Genomic DNA, 12,463 nt, shown 5'->3' with positions numbered 1-12,463 from the left:
ACCCGTAATGATAATTATCCTACTATTGCTCTACATTCAGATGAGTAACAAAACTGATTTATTGACTTAGACATTGATATTGCTCCAAATTGTTCCATATCCAGACATTAGGCTGGTAGGATGGTCAAGAGCAGGGATTATTCACCTTTCTTCTACCATTATGCCTGGTGTTGGCTTCATGGCTTGGGTGGCGGGTTTTGGATCCAAGGGTCCCGAGTTCAGATTCCGCTCACCTGTTGAATTAATACCAGGTGGGCTCGGTATTAACTAACTTAACTCGGACTGTCATCTTTCCGAGGTCGGCAAAATGAGTGCCAGCATGCTGGTATACTGTGTCGGAGTGGCGACCAATCCAGGATTGTGCCCAATAGCCAAGGAGACTGCTTAGGCACCACCAACGCTCTGCAGATAGGCCATAGATAGATAACATACAGTTCCTGTAGAAAGTCGACACCCCCTTTAAAAATTTTCACCTTTTGTTGCCTTGTAGCCTGGAATTAAATTCCATGAAATCAGACTTTTTCCGCATCGTAGCACAAAACTTCTAAGTGAAAAACAAAACTTTACAAATTTCATGATAATTAATTTAAAATACAAAACTAGAATATCTTAGTTGGCTAAGTGTCTACACCCCTTATCATGGCAATTGTAAATTCGCTCAAGTGTAACCAATCACACCAAGTTAATTGGTCTCCACCTGTGTTAAATTGTAGTGATTGATTATTATTTCAGAATAAAACTGGAAGGGCACTCAGTGGAGTGCATCCTCCACCACATGATGCCTGATCCACGAGAACATATCGGGCCAAATACATTTTTGAAACATCGTGCTACATATGGTTTTTGGCCCTATATCTCAATGGTGAAGAATCACTTTAAAAATTAAATAATTCCTCTATTCAGATCCGCATTCGGATCTTCACCAAGATCGAATCAATTTGTTGCTGTCACACACCGAACCTGTCCACCAAGTTTTGTCCAAATCGGTCCTCAACTTTTTGAGATATCGTGTTATATATCATTTTTGGCCCTATCTCTCAATGTGGTGAAGAATCACTTTAAAAATTCTAGTTGTCGGATCTGGATCTTCACCAAAATCTAATTCGTTTGTCCTTGTCACACACTCAGCCTGCCCACCAAATTTCATTCAGATTTCACAACTTTTTGAGATATCTCGCACACAAACAAACAGACAGAGAGGGGTGAAAGCAGTACCTCTGTCACCGAAGGTAAAGGTGGTTATCAGCTGTTCCTGTAGGTTTCCTCTGCTGGGTAGTGCATTTCACAGCAAAGACTCAACCATGAACACCAAGGAGCTTTCAAAAGACTTCTGGGATAAAGTTGTGAAAAGGCACTGATCAGGGGATGAGGATAAATATATTTCAAAGGCCTTGAATATCCCATGCAGCACAGTCAAGACAATCATTAAGAAGTGGAAGGCATATGGTACCACCGAGACCCCACCTAGATCAGGTCATCCTTCCAAACTGGATGACTCAGCAAGGAGACTGATCAGAGAAGCCACCAAGAGGACAATGACAACGTTGAAAGAGCTACATGCCTTTATGGCAAAGACTGGTCACTGTGTGCATGTGACAACCATATCCCAAGCACTCCACAAGTCTGGCCTGTACAGTAGGGTGGCAAGAAGGAAGCCCTGACTGAAAAAAGCCCACCATGAGTCCCATTTGAGGCATGCGAAAAAAAAAAAATCTGGACATTCTGAAGCCATGTGACAAAAAGTTTTGTGGTCTGACGAAACGAAGAAGGAACTTTTTGGCCTCAATGCAAAACTACTGTGAAGCATGGTGGTGGCAGCATCATGTTATGGGGATGTTTCTCATCAGCAGGGACTGGGGCACTTGTCAGGATATAAGGAAAAATCCCAGAGGAAAACCTACTGCCCTCTTCAAGAAAGCTGAAATTGGAACGGAAGTTCACCTTTCAGCATGACATCGACCCAAAGTACACAGCCAAAGCTACACTGGAGTGGCTAAGGAACAAAAATATAAATGTCCTTGAGTGTCCCAGTCAGAGCCCCGACCTAAATCCAATCGAAAATCTGTGGCATGACTTGAAGATTGTCCGTCAACACTCCCCACGCAACTTTACTGAGCTTGAACAGTTTTGTGCAGAGGAATAGATAAATATTTCCCAAACAAAGTGTGCAAAGTTGGTAGAGACCTATCCCAACAAACTCACAGCTGTACTTGCTGTCAAAGGTGCTTCCACCAAGTATTATTTTGGGGGGTGGGGGGGTAAGGGGTGAACAATTATCCAACCATAATATTCTAGTTTTGTATTTTTATTTAATTTTCTGAAATGTGGGAAATGTCTTTTTTAACGAAATTTAATTCCATGCTATTTGTCCTGTTAATAGTGACAATCGGAACCATAATAAGTATGACAGTGGGAATAGCATCAAGGGTGTCCTCCATCTAATTTCTAAACTTGCTTGGAACATTAAAAATCCAACAAACTAACAAAAAAAAAAAAAAAAAGAGAAAACATGTAGAGCGAGGTTGCCTGTGAAAATGAAAAAGATATGAAGTCAACGGTTAAAAAAAAAATTAAAAATAGGACTACTGGGCCTGTAGCTTATCGGGGCCCTGGCCCAATGTTGTAACCCAAATTTGGTAGCATTCTGACTGGTGGGTCTGAAGAGGAAGATTTTTGGAAGGAATGTAAGCGACTTTGCCAAAAATTTACTAAGTCGCCCATTTTGACACACTTCCGGTCACGTGATCGGCATGACCTCCGCAATTTAACATCCCCACCCTGGCCGAATGTTGTTTGGTCGCATTCTGACTGGTGGGTCTGGAGAAGATTTTGGAAGGAATCAGTGCTACTGCCATTTTGACACACTTCCGGTCACGTGATCGGCATGACCTCCGCAATTTAACATCCCCACCCTGGCCGAATGTTGTTTGGTGGCATTCTGACTGGTGGGTCTGGAGAAGATTTTGGAAGGAATCAGTGCTACTGCCATTTTGACACTTCCGGTCACGTGATCGGCATGCCCTCCGCAATTTAACATCAGGACGCTGTCCTGATGCTGTAACCCAATTTTGGTAGCATTCTGACCAGCGGGTCTGGAGAAGAAGATTGTTGAATAAATTCACCGAGTCGCCATTTTGAGCTTTGCAATCCCTGTTACCAGTCAGGAGCGGAACGTTGCTGCCAAATTTCAGCCAGGTCGGCCCAGCGGTTTGGCCGGAAAAGTTGAAACAGGACCCGGATGGACAGACAGACGGAGCACGATGACAACACCTTCTCTGGAATTCCAATTAAGCTAAAAAAAACTAAAAAAAAAACTAAAAAAAAAACTATAAACTTGATATTGTAGTCACATTGTGATGAAACTGTGACATATAACTTTCTTGATAAATAGGAACAGAATGCTCCCTGATTCACATTCTTCATGACTGAAACGTACTTGTATCATGTTGCTTTGGGGATTTCTGTTAGGCTGCATGCACTGCAATGGAATCGACTATCGTGGTACAATCATGAAGACCGAGTCAGGAATCCTGTGCCAGCATTGGGACTCTCAAACTCATCACAAGCACAACTACACACCAGACAAGTGAGACTTCTTTGCATTAACGATATTCATGCATTTGGCATTTCCAGGCCTGAGTCAAGCAGACTCTTCCTTTAACTGCAAGGCATGTAAAACAAACATGGGATTGTTTACTTTTTTTGTGTACAAAATCGAGGCTCATGGAGGAGCTAGAACACAGAATGGATCAGGACGTAGCAGAACAAAAGGAACACTAGAAAGAGAGTTGTGGGGTGGGGGGTTACGACACTAACAGCAGGGTCGAGGGACAAAATAGAGGGAGACTAGGACAAATATAAGATGTGGGGAATAATGAGGGGTGTGGAGGAAGCATGGGGTGGGCAAGATGGATACAGTCGCAAACTATCAGGAAGGAAAAACTGGAAATTTGGAAAGAGGTGGGCTTGGGGAAGGTTAATGGGGGTAGAAAAGATAATGGGTTGGGGTGGGGATGATCTGAGATGGTGGTGACCAGCTGTTTTTGAAGACCTGGAGGGAAGAATGAGATTGCTCTGCTAGATATCATGTAATCGTTTAGTTACACCATTCTGAAAATACACCACCTGCCTCCTTTGATTCCACTTGTGTATACTATGATGAACTTGGCTTCGCTTTGAGCTGTTTTAGGTTGATGATGATGACACACACGTCTTTGCAGGTGTGTGGTGGTCCAAATAAAGTGACATGGGTGCTCTGCTTGCAAATTGTAATCTTCATTCATATGTAGCATTATTGTTAATAGTCATGGTGATGCCGCTAATGCAATGCCCTCTGCTGGTCAGGGCAAGAATTTGTGATTTGTTCAGGGTGCCGGCGATAGCTCACCGACTCTTCGCGAAGAATGCAATGGGATCTTTAACGTCCACCAACGAATGCTGGCAGACGGGACGCCCAGTTTAACGTCCATCCGAGGGACGGCACACACACACACACACACACACACACACACACACACACACACACACACACACACACACACACACACACACACACACACACACACACACACACACACACACACACACACTGATGAATCACCCTGCCTGCGAGACACCAGGATGATGGTTTATAACTAGGCCAACATTCGAACCGAGGCTAAGCGGTTCAAAGACAAGTGTGCATACCTCTAAAGTCTAGGGGCAATCCTGCCAGCCTTCGAACAATTGATTTCAGGGGCTGTTCAGGGTCCATGCGATTCAACGAATTGTCAAAATGTAGTCAGGGTCAGGTGTCACTTGTGCTATTGATGTACACAATAATAACAAAAGTACTGGGACAGTATGGAAATGTGCAGGGTTATTAATCGACAGCCACTTGTTTGATTTCCTTTAGACTATTAGGGGATATTGCGAACACTTTTCACCAGATATTGGTAGACATGATATCAGGTGTAATATTGTACCATTCCTCCTTCAGAGCAAGTGCAGGTTGGGTAAAATAAACTTGTGTTGCTTAGCAATGTGGGTAAAATAAGCCGATGCAAATTGGGAATGTTCATTTAAACTTTGTGGGTGCTGTTCCATTACATTTGATATTAAGTGTACATTATGATGGAGTAATACATGAAGATATGCCTGATGTTGGCTTAATGGTTAGGGTGGTGGGTTTGGGATCCTTGCACCCTGAGTTCAAATCCCCCCTTGGCTGTTGAATTAATACCAGGTGGGGTTGACTGTGCCTGTCATCCTTCTGAGGTCGGCAAAATGATTGCCAGCTTGCTGGTATCCTGCGTCGGAGCGGCGACCCATCCAGGATTGTGCCCAATAGCCAAGGAGACTGTTTAGGCAGCATCAACGCTCTGCACAGAGTGTGGTCCCAATGGATGGATGGAATACACGATGATGTCACTTCATTTTGTACACAATAAATTGCTAGTACTAAACATTTTTTATGCTATCCTACTTTTGAATAGCAGTTTTAACTGGAACGGCACTCGGTGGAGCACGTGCCAATGCCAGGATGGGCAGTTTACGTTTTCTATCCCACTGATAGGCCGGATCTGGATCTTCTGGATCTGGATCTTCACTAAAATCAAAGCAATTCGTCCTCATCACACACCCAATGTGTCCACCAAGTTTCAGACAAATCCATCCACAACCTTTTTAGATATCCTGAGAGACAGACAAACATGGGTGAAAACATAACCTCCGACTGTCTTCGGTGGCAAAGGTAAAGATACTTACCTGGTACTTTTGGAATTCATAGAGCACACCAGGAGAAAGAAATATGGGGCTGACACTCTAGTGCATATCGGTGAAGCAAATGGTGGGGTTGGGAGGGGTGGATTGTACTGTTATTTAAAATGTCGTTTCTCGTTTTCATGAATTGCACAACAAGGATGGGATGAAATGCAGTATTTTCACGAGGATTCATGACATTCCACCTACCGATGTCTAGGTTCCCTCTTGGTGACCTCCGTGAGAACTTCTGCAGAAACCCGGGTGGAGATCCGAAGCCGTGGTGTTACAGCATTGATCCAAACATTCGCTGGGAGTACTGTGACATACCAATCTGTGGTAAGCTCGTCAGCGATGACATGCAGCTACGATAGGATGTTCAGAGATCAGCAGAGTCAAAGAGAAAATGCACTCAATTTTCATAAGCTGAATAACTTCCGTCGTACGAGGTGTATCATCATCAAATGTTTAACTTTACATGTTTACATTAAAAAAAAAATCAATGAACTGTTTAAGCAGTAAATGCAACTCCGAAGTATTTCTGTGGATGTAACCATGTCGTTTTTTTGAAGGGGAGGGGTGGTCAGGGATTGGCTGCCAAGACGTGTGACATTTCACAGCCAATGATGGACCCCAAAGGCAAGGCATGACTGCTTCCACAGAAACCGCTGCAAATGTCACCGAAGCTGTATTTTCTGTTTAACGGTGCATTTTTCATATCATGATGTACAAAGTGCGGGGAAAAAAAAATAAAAATAAAGATAAAAAAGGTTTTGCCTTTTCCATGCAAATTGCTGAATCAACCAGACTGTGAAGACTGTCAAATTTTCACAGCAACTGTGAAGTGACAGTAATTTGTGCACCGCTTGCTGTGTTCCGCACAGAGGGAGAACCTCCAATGAAAGATCCAAGTGAACTCACCTATAGCTGCGTTCATGGCGATGGCTCTGACTATCGAGGCCAAGTGTCCATGACTCGGTCTGGAAAGACCTGCCAGGCCTGGGATAGTCCATTTCCTCACGAACATAGCCGCAAATCGGCCAACTATCCCTGCTTGTAAGTAAAACCGACTCTTGAATCATCCTCAGAAGTATGCAAAACAAACTGTGATATTCTTGTGCTTGCAAACTGAGAATGACACCTCCACCACCGAAGGTGGACAGGGGTTGTGTTTTCAACCTTGTCTGTTTCTCACTTGGCGAAATAATTTTGCCAAGCGTGTTGGTCTGCAGTGTCTGTTTGCTTGAAAACTGTGGACAAAAATCATGTGACAAAGACGTACAGACAGACAATCGGTCTGAATTTTTTGTGTTTGTACAAGGTGACTGGCCAAGGACAGAAACGCTTAATTTTTGGTGAGGATCATGGACAGTGCCTTCAGAAAGTATTCACACCCCCTTGACTTTTTCACATTTTGTTGTGTTACAGCCTGAATTTGAAATGGGTTAAATTTAAATTTTTTGTTACTGAACTACACAAAATACCTATAATTTGTTCACCATGCCGGTGATGTCTCACCTACTCTCACCGACAGCAGATTTTAGTTGGAGTCCTCTCATAGCAGGCTCCAAACAACAAGATCGTCATAGCTGTTTGAGGTTTTGTCGATAAAGAGAAAGTGGACTCATCTGATCCAGAGGTCGACACAAATAAACTGGAAGCCCGCCGCAAGACTGACATGAGAATCATCCTCCACAGTGTAGAGAGTTAAGCCACATGCATAGTGATAGTTGCACGGGATACCAATGTCCTCGTACTGCACCTGGCACATTTCCACAAGATTGGCAGTTCCAAAGTTTGGCTTTAAGCAGGGACAGCTAGGAAGAGAAAGTACGTCCATACACACGACGAGGAATTGAATTGTGGAGTGAATTCATTTCGATGAAAACGTAGTGGAATTTGGAAACATTGCCGGCCTTCCATGTTGTCATTGGTCCGTGACACCACTTCATATATATCCAGACATGGCAAAAAAGTCCTGCTGGAGAGTCTTCCAGGAACACTATCACCTGCTCGAAGGTATCCACCAAGGTGAACTTGATTACGCCGCAGCCCAGAATGCAGAACTCTTCATCTGTAAAGTCTATAATGTTCCAAATATCAACACGGTGAACAAGGCACGCTCCGTCATGTTTGTTAAGTCACATACACCAGAAAGCCTCCCACCCACGAGCGATCCCCTGTCCTTCCACACCAAAAGGGCACATAATCAAACAGCAGTGTGTCGACATGCACACAAGCAGTACTCCAAACTTCCTCCTCCTGAGACCATGGAACGGAGAATAGACTGCACATCACTGGTACCCATCCAGATGTCCCGATCACCAATCCCAGAATCTTGGCTTGAAATTTCACTGCAAGGTGCACGAGTGCAAGAAATCTCGACCGCGTTGTGCAGCAGCATGCACATGCAGAGCCACCGATGACACCTTCAGCAATGATCAAGGAACTGCATATTTGATGATTACTTTCAGTTAGCAATTCAAACCAACCATGAGACGGTCTGATTTTGTTTTTAAAACGTTGTCAGGAATATGTAGTAAGCCTACAGACATTTAGTCAAGTTTTTCAATTGTCAATTTTATGGTCCCAAGAACCAACTAGAACGGGCACTCAGTAGAGCGCATACCTTCGCCAACGCTACATTTCGCCCCCCCCCCCCAGAAACCGTTGATTGTGAGGGTATTTAATCCCATACCACATCTGCCATCTCATATGTGTTATGATGGCTTAAAAACATTAAATTTCCTGCTGTTTGACACTGATTCACGTACATTGTACAATTTCTGTATGAACTCCCTGACCTTTTTGGGTGTCGGTGTCAAGTCAATCTGATGACAACTGGTCACATTATAAGAAATTATTTTCTGGCATTTTAGGGGCATTTAGCACACACGAGTTTCTGTTTTTCTAAATATGTTATTTATTGTGAACAAACAAACATTCATTGTACAATTAAAACAGTTAATTGTTTTGTATTATTTGAGAACAACTGAGAAACTAACAATGCACGGTTCATACAAAAATTAATCCTGCAAAAGTACAATGCCCAAACTGGTAACCGAAGGGACATATTAGCCTGAAAAGGACGTATAAGAGTTCGTCTGAACTAACTACGTACATCATTTGACAAAACACGAAACATGGAAGAATAAAGTCATTGTCAAATATTACACATCACAGGATAGGGAATTGAATTCTAAACATTTTGAATCTACTTGCATGCAAATTGTCGAAGAATTGACCACGTTATGATAATAAAGGTCGTTGACCCCCCTGAGCTTTGACCCAAACCGCAAACAAAGGTAATGACGTCATTGTGTCATATCGTATATCACAAGATTGGGCATTTAATTCACAACATTTTGGCATTGGTTGCATGCAAATTGGATAAAAATCGACCGCACAATGGCAAAATGACGATTTTGACCTTTTCATGACCTCGACCTTGACCTTTGTACTCTTAATTTTGTAATTGGTATTAGAGTGTGGGGAACAGAACAGTCAACATTTTGGTGTTGGTTTCATGCAAATCGGATAAGAATTGACCGTGTTATGACTAAAACCGCACATTTTGCAATGTCGTGAACCCCCCTGACCTTTGACTCCCAACCGCTAATAAGGGTTATTACGTCATTGTGTCATGTCACATATCACAAGATGGGGCATTGAATTCTGAACATTTTGGCATTAGTTGCATGCAAATTGGATACAAATTGACTGCGCTATGGTAAAAAGATGATTTTGACCTTTTCATGACCTTGACCTTTAACCCGATCGCTCCAACAATCTAATCAAATGGTCCTCGGATAATAACCAATCATCCCACCAAATTTGCTGCGATTCAGTTCAACACTTTTGGAATTATGCGAATAACAAACGAACAAACAAACAAACACATATTCACGAATAAATAAAAAATACACAACGATCAAAACATAACCTTCGCAAAAAAGTTTGCAAAGGTAAAGATGTGGATTACAGAAAATTGGCAGTGGCCATAATGGATTTTCACTTTTTTACAATGTTTTATTTACACCTAAAGAAGAAGAATGTAAAATACATATTATTTTTGATTCAAATAGTGATCATATGCCTTACATACCAAACTAAAACCATCACAGTGTCTTATAATTGAAACTGTTCATGAAAACGTGCCACTTTTTAAAACCCGTGCCAGCCATCTTGGATTTGGCCTGCTGGGAAGGTCAGCTTTAGAGATTCAGCTTGATAAACAGCAGAAGTGGATTCAGCGCACCCAAAACCTTTAGAATAACATACTTGCCAACTTTTACTCAAAAAGTGCCTGGAGGTGTCTGATTTTGTGAAACTCGGACTGTCTATAAACTGTCACTGGTGATCCATGGACAGGGCATTACACCAGGTGGGGTTATGGACTACTACTGGGCATCAATGGATTAATTAATTATATAATCAATCATCATCAATGAATTACACCAGGACTACGACTGGGCATCAATGAATGCATGGTCCTTCAAAGTGGTGGTAAGCTGAGTGACCGTATACTATTGCTGGGGGAAATTAAAGATCATATGGTAACTTTTAAAAAGAGACCCAGACTCTGAGTACCCATTGTGTACCGGTATCCTGGCAAAAATCCGAATTCCTTCCCTGACTACTACTGGGTTAAATAGCATGTACTGCATGTTCTCAGTGACCTAGAATCCAACTACTGCCGGAACCCTGGAGGAGCCGACACGGTTTGGTGTTACACGACTGACCACAGGAAGGTCTGGGATACCTGTGCGGTTCCAGCTTGTGAGAAGAACAATCAACCTGAGAGACCTGCCAACAAACTTGATTCAGGTATGCTACCATAAATATTAATAAGCATAATGTATTCTATGGTGACAAAGGTGTACATGTAAGTTAACGATGTTATGAAAAGACAAACCAATGATTTCAGGACATCGAGTTATGGTTTGTCTTGCAGAAAATTGCTTTTCCTGTATTGGGGAAGATTACCGTGGAGACGTTTCTCATACAACCTCAGGGAGGGCGTGTCAGCGATGGGACTCTCAGCATCCTCATAAACACGACCGAACGGTCGAAAGGTAACACTACTCTCTTTCACAACACATACCTCACATGACCAGTCACTGTCATTACGAAGACATTACATATCATTCATTGTGGTGATGGTTCATTGATTTAAGCATGATATGCAACTTTCTAATATTTTAATAATACTAATATTGTTATTGTCAGTGGTCACGGGTCTTCAAGACCGATGCACGGCCAGGCAGGTAGGGGATGAGAGGTCTCTGTGTCCGCCTGGGTTAATGTCACAGATTGGTGTTTAAATGCAATTTTATTGGCCTCCAAAGCCAGTCGCTGAATGGGATTCCTCCGTCGTGCAAAGTCCTTCCTCAGCCCACCTGAACTCCTGACCACTTACAAAGCTTTCGTCCACAGCCTGATGGAGTACTGCTCTCCCACCTGGGCTGGTGCTCCTGCCTCCCACCTTTCTCGGCTTCACGCTCTGGAAACTAAGGCATTTCGGTACATTGGCATCTCCCGCGATGAGGCCGAGTCTTTGGGCCTCTCACTCTCTCACCGCAGGCAGGTCGATGGTCTTTCTGTCTTCTACCATCTCCTCTCCAGCCTCACCCCCCCCCGCTCTCTCTTCGATTTGTCCCCACCATATTTCCGCAGGACGCTCAAGGTCTGCCAACAACCCCCTTCTGGTAAAACTACCAAAATCACGAATCACTGCTCACCTTCACTCTTTCATTCCTCTTTTACCCCGCCTTTGGAATAAACTCCCTCACTCTATTCAATCCCATTCTTCCCTCCAGACCTTCAAAACAACTGTTCACCACCACCTCTTATCATCCCCCATCCAAATCCTCAATCTTTACTACCCCTGCTAATCCACCCAAGCCCACCTCCTTCAAATTCCCTGCTTTCCTTCCTGAAAATCCCTGTAATGTCCATCTTCTATTCCCCATGTTCCCCACCCCATCCCTCTCCCTTCCACAGATCTCTTGATGTCTCTGTTCCCCACTGTTTTGTCCTTCCCAATCCCGCCCCTCTTGTCTCATGCCCTCCTTGCTGTGCGCTGTGCGTTACCTCTCATACGAGCCTTGACAAGGTATACAAAAAATATTATAAAAAATCCCTGGTGTTAGCTTAATGGTTAGAGTGGTGGCTTGGGATCCGAGGATCCTGAGTTAAAATCCCACTCGGTTGTTGAATTAATACCAGGTGGGGTTAACTCTGCCTGTCATCCTTCCGAGGTCGAGAAAATGAGTGCCAGCTTTCTGGTATCCTGTGTCGGAGTGGCGACCTGTCCAGGATTGTGCCCAATTGCCGAGGAGACTACTTAGGCAGCACCAACGCTCTGCACAGAGCATGGTCCCAATGGATGGATGGATGGTGTTTCAAACCACATGACTGTGGCGAATCCACCTGACAAGATGACTGAGCAAATCTGCTGGAGGTTTGCTTTTACCCTGCGGACCCAACAGCCCAACTAACAGGTTAAGTTGCCAATTATCTGAATGCTATGGAGCCCGTTTCCTGATGTCCTCACAATGTTCATCAAAATTAGGATTTATTAACAAAAGAAAATGGGGGCAGGCAAGAAGAGGAGAAACATGGCAGCTTATTTGGCAAAACAAACGATCAAATGAACACGAAAACGAGAGCGAAGTCGAAGGAGTGCCATCACAAATCCCCACGTAAAGTAAAGTTGAGATGG

General features: G+C 43.4%; 2 protein-coding genes across 5 annotated transcripts in view; one reads left to right on the top strand and one right to left on the bottom strand.

Annotated features, from left to right (window-relative positions):
• Nucleotides 1-1,318, bottom strand: part of LOC147014788 (ubiquitin carboxyl-terminal hydrolase 36-like) — a 51,146-nt gene extending 49,828 nt beyond the window's left edge. For 2 of the 3 annotated variants that reach the window (XM_085853068.1, XM_085853070.1), the window contains exon 1: nt 1,216-1,318. The gene's annotated coding sequence lies outside the window, so the exon portion shown is untranslated. The remainder of the gene's footprint in view (nt 1-1,215) is intronic. The other variant, XM_085853066.1, reaches the window with a different exon arrangement.
• The window catches only part of LOC147014787 (apolipoprotein(a)-like), a 48,337-nt gene that overhangs the window by 17,716 nt on the left and 18,158 nt on the right, over nt 1-12,463 (top strand). For both annotated transcript variants that reach the window (XM_085853051.1, XM_085853052.1), the window contains exons 6-10: nt 3,469-3,586; nt 5,960-6,078; nt 6,624-6,795; nt 10,415-10,566; nt 10,694-10,814. In XM_085853051.1, coding sequence (XP_085709177.1) covers nt 3,469-3,586; nt 5,960-6,078; nt 6,624-6,795; nt 10,415-10,566; nt 10,694-10,814 — 682 coding nt within the window. The remainder of the gene's footprint in view (nt 1-3,468; nt 3,587-5,959; nt 6,079-6,623; nt 6,796-10,414; nt 10,567-10,693; nt 10,815-12,463) is intronic.

This window comes from Eptatretus burgeri, chromosome 13 (assembly GCF_056783735.1).
Source record: "Eptatretus burgeri isolate ZD-2024b chromosome 13, Ebu_testis_v1, whole genome shotgun sequence".
In the NCBI taxonomy this organism is placed as follows: Eukaryota; Metazoa; Chordata; class Myxini; order Myxiniformes; family Myxinidae; genus Eptatretus; species Eptatretus burgeri.
Note: the sequence above shows the minus strand (reverse complement) of the source record. Positions and strands in the feature narration are given on the sequence as shown.